Raw genomic sequence first — 21,825 nt, 5'->3', positions numbered from 1 at the left:
AAAAATATATTCTACTGCTTCAAGAAAGCATTTCCATTACCAGCCATTCCCTGTCTCCTCCTATTTAAGCAGTTCCTGCGTAATTCTATTACCTCCTTTCTCAAGAGACAGGAAGTTGTCAACTCAAATGTACAACCTCATGGCAGACTTACCTCAGTTGCCCAAAACGAAAGCCTACAAAGGGACTGACCTGAAGAAAAAGAAGGTAAGAGGAACATTCCATTAAGCCAAAGCACTGTGTGTGCTCAACAGGTTAATGGGGATAAGGTAAGCCTCGCTGAGAACCATTAAAGTATCCACCTTATTGAAATCAGCTTTATCCAGACTATTTATTTCATTGATTTACTGTCTACATTCACCCATTTTTCTAAGTGTTAACTGAAAACTTAAACTTACAGAAGGCTGATGTGAAACTTGTATTTTCCAGTTTGATTAACTCACTTGGCAAATAGTAAACATTTTTCACTTGACTATATATGTCATCTTGTTTACTAGAGTTACCAAGAAAAGGAGAGCAGATTAGATAGCAACATAGTTATTTACTGCTAACCATTAAATAAACTAATCAGAGGAGGGCTGATGGGTTTTTTGTTTTAGCTTCAGTAAACTCTGCATTTGCTAATAGTTAATATTTCATGAAGTACATATAAAAGCTTAAGCAAATGTCTTTCTCAAATCTATACATTCTGAATAGTTGATACTTTGTGCTGATTAATTTCCCCCTTGGAACATTTTTTAAACTGAATTCTCGAAGTTATTTGTACAAAGGGAGTCTTTTCCAGCAACTGTGTGTTACAGAAAAGTGACAGAAGCCCAACAGAAACGGAGTCCCACCTTCAACGTTTCCATCCAGAGGAATTTTGCATAGAACAGTCAGTAATGAATAAAAATTCCCTCTGTAATCTTTTCGAAGAGCATTTTTTGGATACAATGTTTGTGTAAGAGATTCAAAGTGTCCTTTCAAAGATTCAAAGGCTGTCCTTTCTCTTCTGACTAAGCTCTAACCTAGGCTTTCTACACTCCTTGAATGCTCAGGCCAGAGAGAAGTCTCAAAATGTCTTTGGCTGCAATGGGAAGTCCACAGGTCAAATTCTTTTTAGTTATGGATATTCTCTTGATATGATTCATTCAAAAAGCATAAAGTGAGCTCCAGGGTAACAGAATGAGTACGAGGGGAAATCACTTGTAATACTTACTTAATCATCAGTATGTGACTATCAACCACAAGCTTTTTTGGCTCAGAGCCCATTGTTTATTATGAAGGAAAACCTCAAAGCCAAAGTCAATTATAGCCATGACTTGACAATCTGACACACTTGTTAACCCTGTTAGAATGAATACGGCCCAGATGAACTCTGACCCAGTCGTCACAATTGCAGAATTATTAAGATTAAATAAAGGCTTGACCAAAAGATTCCACTTGAAATGGTCCCTTCTTTCTGGTGAAGAGCTAATCAAAGATAATTTTTATTTGTTTATTTATTTACTTATTTTTAATTTTTATTTTATATTGGAGCATAGTTGATTAACAATGTTGTGTTAGTTTCAGGCGTACAGCAAAGTGATTCAGTTATACATAAAAAATATTAGGGATGCATAAGAAGATGAGCGGCAACAAGATATTTCTAGATAAAGAATGTTCTATCTTCTTCAGGAAGTGAACACATAATATTTTGGAAAATAGCTAAAAATAGCTAAAAAACATCTCAGACTCATTAAGTAGGACATACTAACTCATTATGCTTGTGTGAGAGTTCAAAGACTGGGTGAGGGTGGAGAAAGGGACATACATGAAACCTGTGGAAACTGGGGGGAAAAAAAAGAAAAAGAGGGAAAAACAAAAGGAACCCTCTAAAATCACCATTAGCTACTTTATCAGTAAGTGGGTAAACAAGTTAGAATGATTAGATCTTTGAAGAGCACACAGGCCTGAGGCAGCCCAGGTAACGTCAAAATGCCCTCTGTAAGCTCACATTTATGAAACATATAACGGTGTGCCACAACTTCTACTCAAAAACACATATGAAAGCTGGGCATTAGCGTAACTCTACTCTCTTACTTCATAGATGGCGAAATAGTCTCAGTGAAGGTAAGTGAGTCTCAGAGCAGGAATTAAACCCCAGGACTTCCGATTCTTAGTCTAGCATTCTTCCACTATGCCATACAATAGTCTTTTCGGCTTCACTATTATTCAACTTTCCCAATAACTATTATCAGTTGCATTGTGATGAGAAGCAGTACACTGTAGTAGTCAAAAGCAGAAGCTTGACTTTGAAGCCAGACCACCTGTGTTCAAGTCCCAAGTCTGCCTCTTGCTATCTGTATGGCTTTGGTCAAGTTATAAGCCTCAATTTCCTCATACGTAAAATTGGAGCAATAATACCACTTACCTCATAGGACTGTTGTGAGGATTAAATGAATAATATATAAAGTTTTTACATTACCATATAAAAGTGTCATTATTACCATATACCTTGCTTTTGGCTATCAGGTGTTCCTCACTTCATATTTTCAAAAGTTATATGTGGCATATATTTGATAAAATAATTTGCATCTTAAATACAACATAGCAGCTTGCTGTTTTTTTAAAAACCCTGGGGGAAATACTCTTCTATGTAAATGAACTATCTTCAGTATGAATCTCTATAATCAAAATAATCTATTCCATATATTTGAATTTTCAGAAGGGCTAATCACTTGTACTTTATTTTAAATAATTACTTTTTTTTATTATTACCAGACTTTAGTGTGCAAAATAATCACCTGGAGAACTTCTTAAGATGCAGATTCCCAGCCCCAATCTCTCAGTCTAAATGAGCCTGGGGTGAAGTCTAGAAATCTGAATTTTTAACTTTCCCACTCTTACTCTCAACTCTGACACAAACAGTCCACAAAATCACTTTGAGAAACACTGGCCCTTACATAGGAATACGGTGGTCAGTGATATCAGTCATGTAACCATAACTCACAAAAAAAAGTACTATTTTTCTCTGTGGGTTTATGTCTCTTCCTGGCACAAATAATATATAAATCTTTACTCACTCAAAGAGTGATCTCTTTAAATATTGCCTAGCAACTCAACATGACTTAAACGTATCCTTTATAGATGGGAATGATATTTTAATGCATATACACACATATCCACGTATCCCGTATCAGACAAGACATGCACACTGAAAATTAAATTGACTGAACCAGCAATAATGGCAGCTTATCTGGCAAGGAAAGTGACCATGGCTGACAGAACTGTCAGGCTGTCTGGCTACTGGCCAGGGTTCAGGTTCCCACACACAACTATCCCTGTTGATGTGTAAGCTAATAGCATTCTGGATCTTTACCCTGCCCACTCCCCAGCCGGCTCCTTTCCCCTCCCTCCAGCAACATCTTTTGACAAGAAACTGTAATTGAATCTTCCCATGTATAGCTAAACAAGAGTCCTCTGTGATCCTGCTGTGTTTTAAAACTTTCATGGTTGTTACATTGTGAGTGCCAGGAATGAAACTTAAATACTCAACAATAAAGGTAAAGTGTTAAAAGACTCTTTGTTCTCATCACTGGAGAATAAAGGTGAGTGTCATGTGCAAGCAGGCAGATTTGTGTAATACCTAGTTGTGCTTTCCTGTGATAAAGCAAGATACAGTAAATCTTCATTTCATCACTGACACAAGTCAACTGCAGGGAAGAAAAACAACCAGACACACATTCTCGATTACAGTGACCTTTATGAAAAGATCCTTTTGAATATTAGCTTCCCTTCAAACACTGCCACTTGGCAGTAAACAGTATACTGTAGCAGGTGAACACAGGAGAAACTGCACTGCAATTCTGGCTAACAAATCACATGCCACAGACAGTGCCATGAACTTAGTATGCAGTAAATGTAAGGTGACAAAACTGAGTGGAAGGAAAGAGATGGGAGCAAAATGCAGCAGTAGAAAGGTGTATATTAAGAGAGATCACAGTCCTCTGAAAAGCTCATTAAATTAGGGATCAAGAGAAATGAAGTCTAATTCTAATTGCAATCACTGTGAATTGCAAGTCTCTAAGTTTCAGTCTCCTCACATGTAAGGTAAGGATATGACAATACCTGTTCTACCCATTTTGCAGAGCTACTATTAAACTAGCATATTATTCAATTGTAGATATCACTAAGCCACCTACAATGCAGGAAAATGTCATCAGGTAACAGAAACCAATGAACAAAACCAATTTCTGCTTCAATTAATTCTAGTTAAAGAAGGCTGAAAATCTGGATGAATTTTTTTCCAAGAAGATATTAATTACCAAGCAGACTCAGAAGAGTCAGAATATCCAGATAGTCTACTTACCATAAGGGGATGGAAAAGAAAGAGAAAAATTAAGGAATTACTACTCACCCTCCCCTCCACAAAAGCACCAGGCTTCGACAGTTTTATGGGTAAATTCTATCAAATTTTTACAAAGTAGATTTAATGGTATTCAAAACAGTTTGAGAGTACATACAGAAAAGGAAAGCATACAAAATTTTTATGAAGGCAGCCTAACACCTGACAAAGAACAAACCATAAGCATGTGAGGGTCATACCAAAGAAGTGAGGATGATTCAATACTAGAATTTTGTAATATAATCATATTCATTGATCAAAGTAGAAATACAGAGGGAATTCCCTGGCAGTCCAGTGGTTAGGACTCCGAGCTTCCACTGCAGGGGACATGGGTTCGATCCTTGGTCCCTTGGTCAGGGAACTAAGATCCCGCAAGCCAAGCCACGAGGTGCAGCCAAAAACAAAACAAACCAAAACAAACCCCCAAAAAACAAAACAAAACAAAAATAAAGCAGAAATACACAGAGACACAACAAAGGAATTCAATAAAATTCAGCATCTATTTCAGATGAACATGCCTCTCATTTTTGTACAGTGTTTTCTTCGTATAGGATGCTCTTCCCTTGGATATCTGCACAGCTCATTCCCTCATTTCATTCAAGTCAAAGATCACTTTAGCAGAGGTTCTATCCTGATCACCATATCTAAAAATAGCACCCCTCTTTCTCCCTGATTACTCTATGTCCCCTTATCCCTATTTTATTTTTCTTCACTGCACTTGCTACCACCTAACACTTATAGATTTACTTATTGTCTCTCTCTGTCCACTAGAATATAAGCTCCACAAACCACAACTTAGTACCTGACACACTGTAGGTGTTCAATAAATCTTTGTTGAATGAATAAATAAAATGAAAAGAGATGAATTCTTCTTTAACATCTTGTATGTGTGTGTTTTCAAAAGCTGCCATGCTTTACGGAGAAACACCATTAAATTGAACAATATGAAATTACCGATATTTGACTTTTATTTCTTCTACAGAAAGGGCAATTACATATGTTTTAACCGAATCCTGTTCAAGTTCAAAGTGAGAAAAGGATGTGCACTATCACTGTTATTATTTAATATTGTTCTGGCAGTACCAGTCAGTACGATTAGATAAGATAAAGAAATAGCAGGTATAAAAATTGGAAAAGAGGAGGTGAATTTATAATTATTTGCATATGATATAATTTTATGCCTGCAAACCCCTCTAAATCTGACCACATTAAAATAAATTTTTTTCACATGGGGGAAAAATGGCATAAACACAGTAGAAATAAAAATGACTGACGGGACTTCCCTGGTGGTGCAGTGGTTGAGAATCCACCTGCCAGTGCAGGGGACATGGGTTCGAGCCCTGGTCCGGGAAGATCCGACAGGCCACGGAGCAACTAAGCCCGTGCGCCACAACTACTGAGCCTGCACTCTAGAGCCTGTGAGCCATGGCTACTGAGCCCACATGCCACAACTACTGAAGCCCGTGCACCTAGAGCCCATGCTCTGCAACAAGAGAAGCCACCACAATGAGAAGCCTGCACACTGCAATGAAGAGTAGCCCCCGCTCGCTGCAACTAGAGAAAGCCTGTGCTCAGCAACGAAGACCCAATGCAGCCAAAAATAAATAAATACATTTATTTTTTAAAAAATGACTGACTAGTAGGAATATTTGCAATACGTGACATACAAAGGGTTAAGCTCCTTAATATAAAGAACTCTTAAAAATTAGTAAGAGAACCAATCAATCAATAGACAAAAGGGCAAAAGACATAAATAGAAAGTTCACAGGAAAAAGAGGCTTTTAACATATGAAAAGATGCCTAGAAAATTTTTAATGAAAGTGTAAACTACGATGGAATACAAGGTTTCACCTATCAGACTGACAAAGATAGAAGGATGAGGGGAAGGAAGCTCTGATACATTGAATAAGTTGGTTAAAAAGTCTCTTTGGAAGAAATCTGGGCACTATGTATACAAATTTAAAATGCAAATATCTTTTGATTTGGCAATTCTATTTCTTGAAGTTTTGCATATGTGGTCAAGGAGTCCAAAGATATTAATTTCAGTATTGTTTATAATAACAACAGACTGAAAGCAATGCAAACGCCCTTCAATACTGCACTGTTTTAGAAAAGCATAATATATCACACGATGGAAAATATCAAGAAAGTATACAGCATGAGCTAGATATGTATGAACGGGTCTAGTCCAATCTCCCAAGTAATACATAAAGCAAAAAACCAACCAACAATCAAAAACAAAGACCAGCTTGTAAAACATGTTATATACCTGTTTTTAAACAATAAATGTTTCTACACACATGTCTGCTCATTTATACATGGACTCTCTCTGGCAGGAAATACAAGAACCTGTCGGCAGTGGGTATCTCGAAGTGGTAGAACAAAGGAACTGGGGGTTAAAGTGAAAGGGAGGCTTTCAAATTTCCATTGTCTATGCTTTACATTGCTGGCTTTTTTAAAAACTGTGTGCACGTATTACTTAAAATCTCAGACATGAAAATCTTGTTATCAAGATAATTAGTTGTTGGAAGTTAGAACAATAACCTGGAAGTTCTAAGGCCAGGTTCCTGGTTTGGGTTCTAGCAATAACTTGCAATCCAGTAGGTTCTAAAAGTTATCTTCTCAGTGTCTCATTTTCTTCAGTGGTAATTCTGACACCTTTCTATGAATTACATATTGCTAATATCAATCATTAATCAGCAAACAGTATTATTTCAATATTTGTGGAGACACCTCAATGATTTACTTTGTGTACAAACGTACACACGTCTATTTGGAGCAGTTTGCTATCAAAATGATACATATTATGTTTGGCAAATTTTAAACCATAGCTCTGTTTACTCTTCTTTCCTCAGCTAATTTTTGGTATGCTTATAAACAAGTTTTCTGAAGTATAAAAAGATCCCTAGTAATAATAGAAAATAACTACTCCATTAAAAACAGAAGTGTCAGAGGCATAATCCGTAAGCGTATCTGAGTGCCAAGGATGTGTTGACATATATTAGCTTATATACACACAGAGTCTATACAAATGAAGGCTACATGCAAACTGTTTAGCTGGCCAGCCTTGATATGACCCTCTTAGCTGTTGTAATATTATCCAACTACTTGTTCAGAGATGTTCCATCTGTACTGTCTGGTTATTAATACATGTTGCAAACATCCACCACTGACGTTACACAGTAAATAAAGTCTGTTCTGCTACAACACATATAGCAAAGGATGCGGTGCTCCCCATCAGGGGCCCTCAAATCCCTTTAGCATTTTTCTGCAGGGTGCTTTCACTCGCAGCAGCAGCACCGACCTCTCTCTGTCAGAGGGCTGCCGGCAGGTTGCTAAAGCCCAGGATAGCTGGAACTGCCTGAAATGTCTCCCCTGGTCCCATCTCTAGCCATCACCAAGGACCAACAGATGTTGGAGTGAAATACTCCAGTTTCTGTGTGCTCTGACCAGGGTCTCCAGGATCACCTTGTGGGACTAAGCCAAAGTGACCCTCCCTGGAACTTTATTTAATATTGTGCACTTTCTTGGCTTAAATCATCTGTGTGAGAGTCTTTATCTCAGGGTCTGCTTTTAAGGAACCCAAGCTAGGACAGTGTGTTTTACTTTTAGGCAAAGTAGCTCATAATGATCAGCAGATAGAGGATCAATATCAGTATAACAAGTAAGCTGAGCTGGTTTATAAAGTTGGTTTCCTTCTAGCATATAAATGTTTTGAAAAGTAATCAGAGTCCAGCTTTCTCATAATTGAAGAGAAAACTTTAGCAATACATAAAAACATCAAGAGAAAAGCTGAATGTGCTTCCAACGATACAAAAATACACATACACAAATTTATTTACTGTGTTAGTAATTGCAAAATACTGGGTGCAATCTAAATACCCATATGTAGGAGAATGGTGGAATAAACCATGGTACATCCATGCAGCGGAGCACTATACAGCTGTGTAAAAGAATGAGAATGAGCTCTATGAACTGGTGGAGAGTGATTTCCAGGGCATACTGCTAAGCGAAAACAAACAAAACTCAAAAGACTATTTATACCATGCTAACCTTCATGTAAGAAAGAAGGGGAATATAAGAAAATACAGATCTGCACATTTGTGCAAAAGAAGATAAAACAGAGTGGTTACCTATAGGGGTGAGTGGGAAAAGGAATGAAAGAAGCAAGGGTATTGGAATGGGGGAGCAGGGACGAAGAGGGAGTGACACTTCCCTGAGTATATCTCTTTTAAAGTTCTGACCCCTAGCACCACAGTAACAGTTCATATACCCTACCCACACCCTAAAAATATAAAGGAATATAAACACTAAAAATAAGCCTAACTTCATTTTCAAATGAATAACATAACCACAGTGATGGGAGTGGAGAAGAAAAGAGCTAAGTAACTTGACTAGACACTGTAAGGATAAAAAAGACAAGAAGAACTGTACACAAATGCTGTAATTTAGTTAGGAAAAGTGTTTCTCATGGGCGGGTGGCGGTTAGCAATTCTAAAACGATTTTAGGTGTAGACTAGAATTGAACAAATAAGTAAATACACTGTAGATAATATGAGCTGGGTTTCTCACTATTGGAGAAAGAAGTTACAAATATGCAAAGGGAAAAGGTTAAATGAACCCTGTGGTACAGGATTGAAATCAGGGGCATCAGTTTAAACTCGCACTATTTAAAATATACATACAGATAGATACATAGAGAAATAATAATGTGTGTATATGTGTAGGTTAGTATACAAACATATATTTCTGAGGTTTGCTGGCTGACAGGACCTAGAAGCAATGACATTTTAGTAGCAATGAGCACATCTAGCACCAACCTCTTGGTTTCTAAACATCATTCTCCAACAAAAAGGAGCCAGGGCTCCTTGGAGAAGTGGTTGATTCTAGGACTGTGGCAAAACAAAAACAAAAACAAAGATGCGCCTGGAACATTTTGTGGTGCCAGAAAATAAGGATGTGCTAAAAAACAAACTAACAAACCAAAAAAAACACACCTTGTTGAAAGAATAAAGGAGCCATTCTGAAGGACATTCTATTGGCCAAAACTGGAACAATGTGAGCGACAAACTAAATAATGATAATATTGGATTTTAACCCATAGAATAAAGTATTTTAAAGTCCACACTTATATTTAAAAACTTGAAAAATAAAGAAATGTGAGAGGAGCAATTCTTCCTTTTAGTAGAAGTCCAAGTAATAAATGTAGGAAAAAAAGAGGGAAATAGAAAACACCACTAGGGAAACACCACAGCAGTAACTGCTGTAGGCAAATTTATCCATGCATGATAAAACGAGGGAGTGAAAGTCTGAGAGACAGGATTTGCCTAGTCTTAAAATATTACTCCCAAGCAAGTTACTAACTCAAAATGGAATGATAGTAACTTGACAGTGGAGAAACTTGGCAGACATCACCTTAACCAAGTGATCAAAGTTATCATCACCAGTCATCAGACTGAGGGACACGAAGCCCCTGATGTGATGCACTGAGAAGGATATAACATCACTCCTGTGTTACTTTTGTCAAAAATGCACAGTTTTATTCCAATCATGAGAAAATATCAAACACAAACTGAGAGAAAGTGTACAAAATAACAAACCAGTGTTCATTGAAAGCATCAAGGTCATGAAAGATGAGAAAGACTGAGAAACTGTTATGACTGGAGGAGACAAAGGAAAAGTAACAGCTAAATGCAACGTGGGATCCTAGATAGGACTGTAGAAGAGAGAAGGGATATTAGTGGAAAAACTGGGGAAATCACATAAGGTCTGTAGCTCAGTTAACAGTACTGTACCCATGTTAATTTCATGGTGTTGCCAATTAATTGTACTATGGCCATGGAAGGTGTTAACATCAGGGGAAGTTGGGTGAAGAGTATACATGAACTCTCTGCATTGCTTTTACGATTTTTCTGTGAGTCTAACATCAGTTTACAATAAAAACTTAAAACCCCCAAATTCTACAATATTACTGTTCTTTAGTATAAATGTGCTGGTTTAGTGGCTTTAAGAACAACTACATGTTCACACATGCGAAGTTATTTGAGGGAATCTGAGCAGGCAGGCTCTACTCTGCCTATGTTTAAGTGTTACTTACAAACACAGCTCTACAAATAAAAGTTAATCCTCAATAATAGATTCTACAAACTGTTTCCTTTCATTTGCTTTTAACCCTCCCTAACTAAGATAATGCAGACAGGCAGTGATTTTCTTTCTTTTTTTTTTTTTTTATCACAGGTAGAATGGGTTTCACATAATGGGTTTATGCTAGGCTATAGATCTAATGGAACCGGCCTGGTTTAAACATTTACTGCTTAGAGTCCTCAGATACAAACAAATGCCTAGGTTTCAGGACCATGAGTACCTGGCCATTTTTCATGCTTAGGAATAAAAAAGATATGGAGAAACTAGAACCTCAAAGCAGCCATTGTTACGTTCTTCCCAATTCATTAAACATAATACATTTTCTATGTTAAACGGCTGCTTCCTTACTTGGAGTAGGCTGGAGAAACCCAATACGGGTTGTCCTCGGCTGCTTTGGCATGCCGCAAGATGGCTTCCCGGGGATTGCTGTCATCGGTTTTGTCCAAAGCAATGTTCTTCACAATGTACGACGACAGGGTGCCCCCGTGGGTTCCAACCCGGCCACCACGACCTGTTCCAAAGGGAAAAAACCAAATCCGGAATGGAGTGAGCATATACCTTTTGTACACTGGGCTTATCTGACCAGGTTGAGAATCCCTCACTGCTGGCTTCCAAGGCGGACGGTTAAATGGATGACAGCCTAGGGTCAGGGATTCAGGTTTACCTGATTTTTGTCATTTCCTACAGAACCAAGGTTTTGAGCACTCTGAGGCTTCTACCAGACTTTGGTTTGAAGCACACAAATCTCAGGAGTACCTGAGTACCGTCCTTTCAGCTTTCATGTATGATCATCAAAACCAAAGTAGGGCATCACCAAACCTCAACTTCCCCATAACAGTTTTAAATGCCTTAGTTGCTCACTTTACACAATGACACCAATGTAGGAAGAAATACAAATAGTTCGCCATGTGTATGCCTTAAAAAATTCCTCAGGCACGAACACATGAAATTCAACTAATAAAAATAACCAATGATCATTAGGTGCTATTTTAGATTTAAACAAACATATCTTAGGGCTTGCCATCTGCCAAGTACCTTGTAGGAGAGAAAACAAGATGAACAGACTGATTCACATTATTTTACTGTACTGTAATTGCTCTAGACAGGAAGCTCCACATGGGCAGGAATGTGTTCCCCACTGGATCCCCAACTGCCAGCCTGGTTCCCAGTACTCAGAAGATGTATGACTTTTTAGGAAGATTAAAAAAAAAAAGGAAAAACAAAATCCACACCACATGACCACATGAAAAGTCAAGTAGCACTAAAAGATTAATTTTATAAGGCAGGAAATAACTGCCAAAGAATCCGCATGGCCAGTAACTAAGTGGAAGGAGAGGAAGCAGAAAGCTCTTCAGGCTGATCTGGTGGGGGGAGGGGGTCTGTAGGAAGAGATAAACCCAATGTGGGAGAACTCAGAAGACAGAGAAGGTTATTTTCAATGAGCAGAATGGTTTAAATACAAAAGTACAGAAAGAGGCAAGTTCACTGGGCATTTGGGGGCAGGAATGAACCAACAGTCATGTGAGAAGATCAGAGTAGGAGAGAGGTGAGGTGTAAAGTTCGAAAGTACGTTAGGGGCTTCCCCAGTGGCCGAGTGGTTGAGAGTCCGCCTGCAGATGCAGGGAACACGGGTTCGTGACCCGGTCCGGGAAGATCCCACGTGCCGCGGAGCAGCTGGGCCCGTGAGCCATGGCTGCTGGGCCTGCGCGTCCGGAGCCTGTGCTCCACAACGGGAGAGGCCACAACAGTGAGAGGCCCGCGTACCGCAAAAAAAAAAAAAAAAAAAAAAAAGTGCGTTAGATTCAGACTGAAGAGAACTCAATCTCTGGAAATGCAACTGGACAGTGTAAAGCTTATGAAGATGTGAGGGCAGCAGCAATACGAAAGCTACAGGAATTGGGAATAAAAGCTGTGTGTGAGATGAACGAAGGTAGGGTGGTGAGGAGAGAGACTTGAGAAGGTGCCTAGTTAGAAGGGCTTTTCAATAATCCAGGCAAGAATATTATTTAGGAACTTTGATTAGGATGGTGGCAGAGAAAATGGGAAAAAAACTGAGAGTGGTATATGAAATATTTTCAATGCTAAAGGGTCAGGCCAAACAGATACAGGTCCAGAACTCAGGTTCACATGAATGAACAAGTCATAAGCTTTAAGCATGTGAACATAGGACAAATGGAAACTATGCAGGTGATAACAGAAAACGGGATTCTAGCAAAGGTACGTGCTATGTGATAGCCAATGCTGCCTTACTTTCTACTGGTACCTACTTTCTTAGAAACTCACTCTAAGGATTTTTATTCATCTTCTAGGGAAATGGGCAGCTCCATTTTATCAACACAGAATTAAATGATGTTCACCTTCTGCCTTGTGTGAAACCTAATCCAGCCTAAATTCTGGTCAAAGTACCCAGTGTTCCATATTAAGTCAATATTGAGAGCAGTGGTTTTAACACTGGGTCCCAAGGAGCCCCAGAGTTCAACCGAGGTCACCTAAAGGGCTCTAGTTGGAGACCAAGCAGAAAGGGCTCCGGGCTTCCTCTCTACTTCAGCACAGCAGCTCCATTTTTATCAGTTTATGCACTGGGTTTCTGCATCAGATCTTTACACAAGAACTTCCAATGCTAAAAGAAGACGTTTGAAAACCCCTATTTATTAAAATCTCTGAAGACAGGCATCTAGGCCCAAAAGATCTTCCAAATTCTGTATCTATTACCCCACCCTGCCCCGCAACCCCCTTTGCAAGTCACTAGTTAGATCACAGTCACCTGGGCCTGCTACAGGAGGTTCGGGTTTGTGAGACTTCAGGGGATCCAGTCTGTCCTTCTCCAGCTGTTTCCTTGTACTCCGCTGGCGGGGCTCGCGGAACATAGGCAAGGCATGAGCTACGAGAAGTCACATTTGAAAAATTTCATTATGATAATAACCCTTCCATCCAAAAACACAGCTAACGCATGAGTAAATGACGATGAAATGGAAGTCATAATGACAGCCTTCATCTAATAATAAAAGACAGTCTTATTGCAACCAATTAGCCAATTTCGTTTGAGACCAGGCTCACTGTTCACCTCTCCTGGCAACTAATGGCGCTCAGGAAATGCCGTCAAATACCGTCACAGAAACATTGGGTGAGGCTCCCCATCTCCCAGACCATGGGCAGCAGTTAAACTTAATTTCTGTGGTTCTGAAAAGAAACACTTAATGGGACTGCCCCTTGTTTTTTCTTATAGGACCCAAATGCAAATAATGCCAACAGCTTGCCTGTCAGCCCTGAAGTTTCCTCAGATGCCTCATAAACACTGGAATCACTTCACACATTTCTGAAATGTGACCACCTCTCAGGAGGAGTTGACAGCACTGAGAAACCGGAAGGGAGGAACACTTATCCCACTGAAACTGGGATAAACGTTGCCTTGAATGCAAGGAGGTGCCTGAATCTCCTGATGTGGTGACTTGATGGGGACTTCATCCTTTTCAATATGGTCGACAAAGGAATAAAAATCAAAGTAATATTTGTCCAATTGCTGTTGCTCAATGTCAGAATGTAAAAGAAAATATGTATTAAAAAGGGAAACTGTGATATTCTGGTGGAGAGGGAGAAGACTATTGGGGATAGAATCAAATATCTTTTTTTGACCAAAAAAAGTACGAGGATAATTTCTTTGAACGTTTATGTGCAAATTAAAACCCCTTTAAAAGAGAACACTGGGGGAGAGTTAAAGGAATAATAGGGGTTTAAAGGAAATTTATGATATGAATGAAAGAAATGTCTGTTAACACCTAAAAAACACTTCCAGTACCCCTCCTATCCTCTACCCGTACTTCCAGCCTGGGCCAGGGCCATATCACTCACTAGTAAAATATGCCTACCTTGAGTCAGGGGAGCTGAAACACAGCCGCCCGTCACTCTGTCGGGCAACACGACACAACAGTATTTTTAGGAGGGGGAAAAATAGCTTTTCACTTCAAACGAATGCAGGAATTGAAGTAGGCTGCATGTAATCACATGAGTTAGACTGGTTATGACACCGACTTTAACACTTCTACTCTTGCAAAAAATGTCACCGGATCTCTTTACTGATCATCAGCTCCAAGGGACATGGTCTTAGATGAGACCAACCACCAGGGAGAAAACCCAGCAGTGCAGCACCCCCTGGTCTTTAGACTGAGCCACCGATACAGTCCACAGGGGCATCTGCTAATGACAACTGCTACTGCATCCAAGATCTCCTGCCTAGCCGCAACCTGTGACAGGTCTGAGACTGTGACTCTGGGAAACAAAAACCTGCCAGATTAACAAGGCTGTGTGACAAACCCGAGAGAAGCTGCTCTGTCCTGGTAAGATTTCTGATCATACCCCAGGTAGTTCATTTTATATCTAAAGGTCTCTGGATCAGTCTATCACATGGTCACAGAATTTCCCTTTTGGGTTGAAAGTTACATGAAGTAACCCTGTCTCCGTGACGGGGCACAGAAGCTAAAGGGGTTAGCTACTATATGACCCCCAGTCCTGAACACATGAAAGGGGTATTTCGTAACATATGCCTGAACTCGGAGGGCTTTTTCTGTCTCTAAAGCCATGAGATCAACAGCACACTAGAACAGAAGACAGACGCATGATGGAGAAACCATGCTAACAACTTACGGGTGATGATGTAGTCCTGGGTTAGAGTCTCCGCTTGTTTCGCCTTCCGCTGTGTTTTAACCACACATAATTTCGCTCCCCTGAGAGGGGTAAAAGCAAACGATTTTCTTTATTTGGTCTCAGAAACAAAGTCTACGTCAAAAGCATTAGATACTTTCAGGAACATGCTCTGTACACACCACCTCACCAAGTCCTTGACTTTCTAAGGACTGGCAACAGATGGAGCCCTTGGTGATAAGAGATTAAATGTATGGGAAAGCAAGTCTGAGTCAGTGGTTACTACTCTGTGAAAGGGTTCGAAAGGTAACTGGAAAACAAAGGGCCAGTTTAAAAAATCTATAGAAATAACCTAAAATTAAGATCTTAAAGAGATATTAATAACATTAATCAACCTTTTCACCCTAAAGGTCATAGGGTTCAAATTTTAGTTTATGTCTCAGATGAAAGCAACCTAGGTAGTCTACAGCCCAAGTGGCATTTGTCTACAATTCAAATACAAGAGTACAAGTGATCTGGAACTGAGTCAGCTTGGCAGTGTTGCCAAGGGGCTACAGTCCAAGAATGTGTGGGATTAACCAAAAGTGTGCTTAGAACATTTCACTTCTCCTTAGCAATAATGAGCATCCGTTTCAGGAGAAACAAAAACAAATAAGCAAATTTCTTAAAGTAAAGATTCCAAAGATAGGAATCTTCTAAAGGGTGCTATCAAATGGGGTTCATTATTTTCTCAAGTAAAACAGACTCCCTCCTCTCATCCTAATTACATTAGCATTTCAATTTCTTTATTAAAAAACAAACAAAATCCTATTTGTTCTTAAAGACCACAATATATAACTTTATTTTATAGGGCAAAGGTTCCAACTCCAGAAAATTCTGTCTGCTTCTATTCCGAGCCAAATCATAGTCAATACATATTCACTAATAGAGGATGGGTTTCCCTTCCCCTGAAAGAACGTGGGAGCTCAAAACAGGTTTACGGGGGACCCCAGTAAATACAGCATGTGCATTTTAGTACTAGCTGGCCAAGGCTGACTCTAAAGAAAGAGCTAATCACTCACTATAGCTTAACAAAGAGAAACAAAACCATCTTTTTGGGGGTTGGTGATACATGTTTACCTTTGTGCCCAAGGAAAAGAGAAATAACTGAGAGACTAACTGAGCCTCTAGTGAAGTTTTCGGATCCTTGAAGCACACTGGTATGCTTAAATTTGGCATTTGGGGACAGACATGGGATTGAAGCGGAAAGTAGCTGTGCTGTCCTCCTCTGCTGGCAGAGAACAACCCTGCCAAACATCCAAACCGGCACCTGATAAAAGCCCAAACAGAAAGGGAACAGAACGGACTAGTTTCCATTTCCTATAAGTGGTTAGTTCCCTGCTCTGTTAATCCCTTACATGCATCACTGCTAATGCCACTGTCCAGGGTGGTATGCAAAGTGGGCAGGCCTTTTTCTCCCCTTGCACTCAACATTTCAGCTAAAGAACTGCAAATCCCCAGGAAACTTTCACTTTGAATTCTGTATGGATCAAGGGAGATATCCAAATCCTCTTTAAAGCACAATACTAGGAGTTTGAGGCTTTACTCTGTGCCAGCTGCATTTTCTAAAAGGGTGGATCCCCATCAAAGAGGGAAATAAATAAAAGTGGGGGTGGAAAAAGAAAACCCTCCCCCAGTTGCTGTCATCCATCTAAAACAGGCAATACTTATGAAATACCTCTGACTCTTGTTGGGGTCATAATAGACTTTAGCCAATCCGTTTCCGGTCCCCACCATGATCTGGTTCAGCTTTGGATGCCACAGGCAGCGGACAACACTCTGTAAAGGAAAGGCATGGTAGTCAACTAAAGAGGGTACATAAAAATGGAAAAAAAATCTGCTGGTACTTTGATGGCTTGTTTACGTAACTGAAAATCACCCTGATGACTACCTGTAACTTCTAGGGCATTTTCTTCTAAACCATAGGGTTGTGTTCCTGAGGTTGAGTTCTGTTCTATCACTTGTTATCTGTGTGATACTCTATAAAAATAAAAAAGATGCTCCCTTCCTGACATCCCTCCTCTCCTTCCCTGACAGCCTTGAAACCACAAAGTTGGGCTTTCCCAGCTCTGCTGCCATATGAGGCTGGCATCTTAGAATGCTGAACCCACATAACTCAGTTCATTTTACCACTGAAGCAGATTTAGATCTCAGTGTTTCATGCTTTTATACACACAATAAATATGCCCCTCTGGACAGCATATTGAGACCAGGTGGTTACTGTTTTTAGTTTACAAAGATCGAAATCTCATAAAGCTTTTTCAGGAACAACACACATTTGCAAACATTGACTAATATCTCCCTATCTATGAGATAAACCAGCAGGTCAGTAGCAGAAGTAAAACAGAGATATGGAATATAAAGCCTTGATATTAACCTGAATGAAAAGCTATTTAGGAGAAGGTTCACTGGAAGTTATGAGCCTGTGAGTTCATCACTAGTAAGGAAAATAAGTGGTACTCTGGGGTCAGAAAGAACCACGAGTTCTTAGTGAGAAGTACAGCCTGTTTTTAATTTTTGCTGAAGTAAGAGGGCAGAGGTGGAAGAGATGGCAGGGATAGAATTAAGGGGGAAAAAATGAAGCTAAGGCTGGTAGGCAGAAACAGCATGTGCTGGGTTCTGCAGATCTCACTCTGATAGAGCAAGAAATGAGTGGAAACATTAATTCAATGATTATCAGGAACCTCTCACGTGCCTGGCAATGTACAAGGACTAAGGGAAAAAGGGTACAATTAGATATTGCCATTTTCTGTTCTAATACTAAAATGCAAATCATGGAATTTCTGTCTCCCAAATAATCTAACTCGGGATGGATTTCTTTGGTTTCTTCTCCCCAGTCATCCAGCTCTTTTCTTAAGACAGAATATCTGGGAATCCCTGCAACCCCTTTTGATAGAAACTCTGGCTCCCACCTGACTGGCCAAAAAAAAAAATGCATATAGTTAAATGGCTGCAATTCCTACTCTGAGATTCCTGAGAAACTAAGAAGGAAATGTAAAAGAGTCTGCAGAACTTCTAATTCATGCCTGACGATATTCGAGAAGAGTGGTTCTTAAGCTCTGCACCACTGAAGAGCGTTGAGATGTTCTACTGAGAAAACCAAATCAGAGTGGTTGTGTTTCCCCTGTCGTTGGGGGAAAACTAAGTTCAAAGGGCAGGTTTTCACAGTTTTAAGTTTTCTTTCCGCAATTTTTCTTAAACCTGTGGGGCCTGCTAGCCAATGTCTACTAGCAAGTGCTAAAAGATGATAAAACATTTATAACGCTGAGGGAATATTAACAGAAAAGCCTGAAAATAGTAAATCATATTTTTAGTAAGAGATGAAAATAGTAAATCAAAGTTTGGCTTTTAGGGTGTGGGGTGGTTGTTGCTTTGTGCATATGCTCATGAAACTTACTTTAGAATGCATGTGTATAAAAAGTCACATTTTCTCCTAATAAAACTGTGCCTGGTTGGTAAGATGGAATTAAGTATATCAGTAGTTCATGGTCTGCAAAGCACAACCTGACTACCAGGTTCTCTGCCAGCCACTGAGACTAATTTGAGAAGTACGCCTAGACCACTGGGAATTTCCAGATGGTCAAGGCCAGGTATGTGGAAACACGAAAAGAGTCACAAACATAACTTCATATCTTACCTAGAATAAGTTCATCCAAGCCAATGCTCATCTCCTTCAAGTCTTGGCTTAAGTGTCATAACTACCCAGACCACCCTATTTAAAACATCACACAACTCCCCTTACTTGCCTTGTTTTTACAGCATGTATCCCATTTTAAAGTACTATATAGTTTACTGTTAATTATGCTTATTGTCTGCCTCCCCTACTAGGATATCTGTTCCACACAGGCCGATCTTCGTCTGTTTTACATAGCCAAGAATCCCAAGTGCCTAGATTAGTGTCTGGAACTCAATAAATGTTTGCTGCAGAGATGAATTTAAAGTTACAGTTCACCCAAGCCTAAATGGATTGCTTTGCTAGGTGGAGGTAGAGACAATTTTCAACTTAAACTCACTACTCCCTAGGAGGGATAATTTGATTTCTCCAGATCATTATTATACTCAAGTACCCCACAAACAGAGTAGGGTTAGCTCCCTCACAATGTGGGCCTAAAAAGAGGGATGTGCAAGGACCAGAGAGCAAGGGAGGAGAGTGAGAGGGGCTTGCAAGGAACGTCAGAAATCTCAGCACCCACAAATCGCCCCAGGACAACTTTAAGGACATAGCATTAAAGTTATTTCTCTTCCTTGGTTCTCTAGAGATCTGGCTAAGCAGTCTAAGATTACTGGTTCTCAAATATGTTTTCAAGTGAGCAGGGTGCAGAATTGGAAAAGATCCACAGTGTAGGCCTGGTAAATTCCAAGACACCCAGCCAAACAGGCAGTTTCCAGGGGCAGCAGGTTACTGTTACTCTCTCCCTCTATGCTGAGGGTGTAAATGTTAGAGAGAGGCAACGGCCCAGGCCAACAGACCAATGTCTGATGGCTTTCCAGGGAGTCCAAGCTCGGGGCACTGCACCTCTATTCCTGTTCACAGCTTTTACCCTCTAAAGCCCTTAGACACACACATGGCTTTTTACATGGAAGCAAGGAGAAGGCAAATGAGACCCCTTGAACTAAACAGTCATTCCAGAGCTCCATCCACTGTGGCAGTGAGTCACCGAAGCAGCCAATGAAGACTCTGGGAGCAGTCTGACTTAAGTAAAAGATACTTAAGGCTCAATTACCCTAAGACTGGCTATTAATCAAATATTACAAGGATTCCAAAACATGGAATGAAGAAACAGAATTCAAAGTCAAAGGTGGGTGGGCTTTTTTTGTTTATTAATATTTATTGTGTATGTTTAGCTAACCTTCGTAAACTTTGCAGCTAATGCGGCTCCACACTTTGTCCTGTGAAGGAAATGCATATTATAGCAGAGAGCTGGCCATCTGCCAAACCAAACAACCCCTGAGACGGCAGCGAGGCTGGGGAGCAAGTAGAGCTGCCACACTGCTAACTTGTCAAACACACATACTGGGTTTTACTTAACAACAATGGGACACGTGCCTGCTAGAAGCCCAAGGAGCTATCAGAAGACAGATGAGCTATAACTACTTAGAAGGAATGCATTCACTCAGTCAACCATCCACCAAAGACATCTTCCATCCTCTGTTCTTGAAGAGGTACTTCTGTAGCTGGGGGCTTGCCACATTCAGACGTACACATTTGCTGAGTGACACAGCAAATGAAGGGTAGAGAGCACATCTGAATTAAAGGAGCAGAGGAAACTGTCATGACAGGAGATCTGCATGGACCAAAGAGAAAGCAGAAGGCCACTGTACTGCAAAGAACTAGATTCTGAAGTTAGTCTGCATATTTTAATATACTGATTTACTTAATTAAATCGATAAAGGGTTTTATTCTTATACTAATCTACTTCATCTTACCGAAGCACGTGGGACCACCACTGGCTTCCCCTAGCTGCCTAAGCTGACCCCCATGTTACCATAAAAATTAAGTTTAGTCTTTTAAAATTTATTTATTTTTTATTTTTGGTTGTGTTTGGTCTTTGCTGCTGCACACGGGCTTTCCCTAGTTGCGGTGAGCGGGGGCTACTCTTCGTTGAGGCGCGCGGGCTTCTCACTGCGGTGGCTTCTCTTGTTGCGGAGCATGGGCTCTAGGCGCATGGGGTTCAGTAGTTGTGGCACGCGGGCTCAGGAGTTGTGGTTCACGGGTTCTAAAGCGTAGGCTCAGGAGTTGTGGCGCACGGGCTTAGTTGCTCTGCGGCATGTGGGATCTTCCCGAACCAGGGCTCAAACCCACATTCCCTGCATTGGCAGGCAGATTCTTAACCACTGCGTCACCAGGGAAGTCCCAGTTTAGCCTTTTAAACCAAAATCTACTGTCATTTTAGATAATCTGGCAGTGCAGAGGAACCACAGTCTGCCCCAAAAGTGCTCAGCTCTAGCAGCAGCCACAAAGAGACAGTAACTGGCGATGGAGATCATAAGCAAGATGACAAGGAGTTACAAGACTTTCATGTGCTCAATACAGAGATCTTTCTTCTCTGTGAAGACCAGAGAAAAAAGAGGGGGTGGGGGGCAGAGAAGAAGAAAGCACTTTGTGTACAAAAGGCAGTGTCAAGATTCCAAAACAGGAATTTTGGAATTACCCCTCTACAAAAGTAAAAAGGCCACAAAAAATTCCAAATAATTTATTTCTGTGGTTTTGTTTTGCTTACTTTAAGTGAAATCATGGAAGCAAATAAGGAGAAGAGGAGGAAATCAATGAGAGAAATAAATTTATATTTTAGGACATGGTAGGAAAGGAACTATTAGGTATCTGCAACTTTATGTTATTTAAAGTAGTTGAATCCTCACAGCAAAACTACAAATTAGTTATCTCACCCCCATTTCACAAGAAGAAGAAACTGAGGCTTGTAGGAGGCTGGGTAACTTTCCCAAGGTCACATAACTTGTACACAGAGGAGCTGGGCTCAGCAGTGGAGGGTTTTCCCAACTCCAGTGCTCATTTCTTTATACCACCTAATTATGGCAAAGGTCTGTTTTAGAAGATGATGGGGAGGAAGGGATGTGGCAGATTTAAAATCATCTCCAAACCCACCTGACCCAGAAAGAGAAGTTTATACTAAAAAGCAGA

The 21,825-nt window shown here is 40.1% G+C and overlaps 1 protein-coding gene across 2 annotated transcripts in view; it reads right to left on the bottom strand.

Moving 5' to 3' along the window:
- The window catches only part of WDR70 (WD repeat domain 70), a 308,244-nt gene that overhangs the window by 5,912 nt on the left and 280,507 nt on the right, over positions 1-21,825 (bottom strand). The window contains exons 14-17 of one of the 2 annotated variants that reach the window (XM_079916598.1): positions 16,864-16,964; positions 15,150-15,229; positions 13,273-13,389; positions 10,857-11,019 (exon numbers count right to left, since the gene is read on the bottom strand). In XM_079916598.1, coding sequence (XP_079772724.1) covers positions 10,857-11,019; positions 13,273-13,389; positions 15,150-15,229; positions 16,864-16,964 — 461 coding nt within the window. The other variant, XM_079916599.1, reaches the window with a different exon arrangement.

Source organism: Stenella coeruleoalba (assembly GCF_951394435.1).
Source record: "Stenella coeruleoalba genome assembly, chromosome: 3".
Lineage (NCBI taxonomy): Eukaryota > Metazoa > Chordata > Mammalia > Artiodactyla > Delphinidae > Stenella > Stenella coeruleoalba.
Note: the sequence above shows the minus strand (reverse complement) of the source record. Positions and strands in the feature narration are given on the sequence as shown.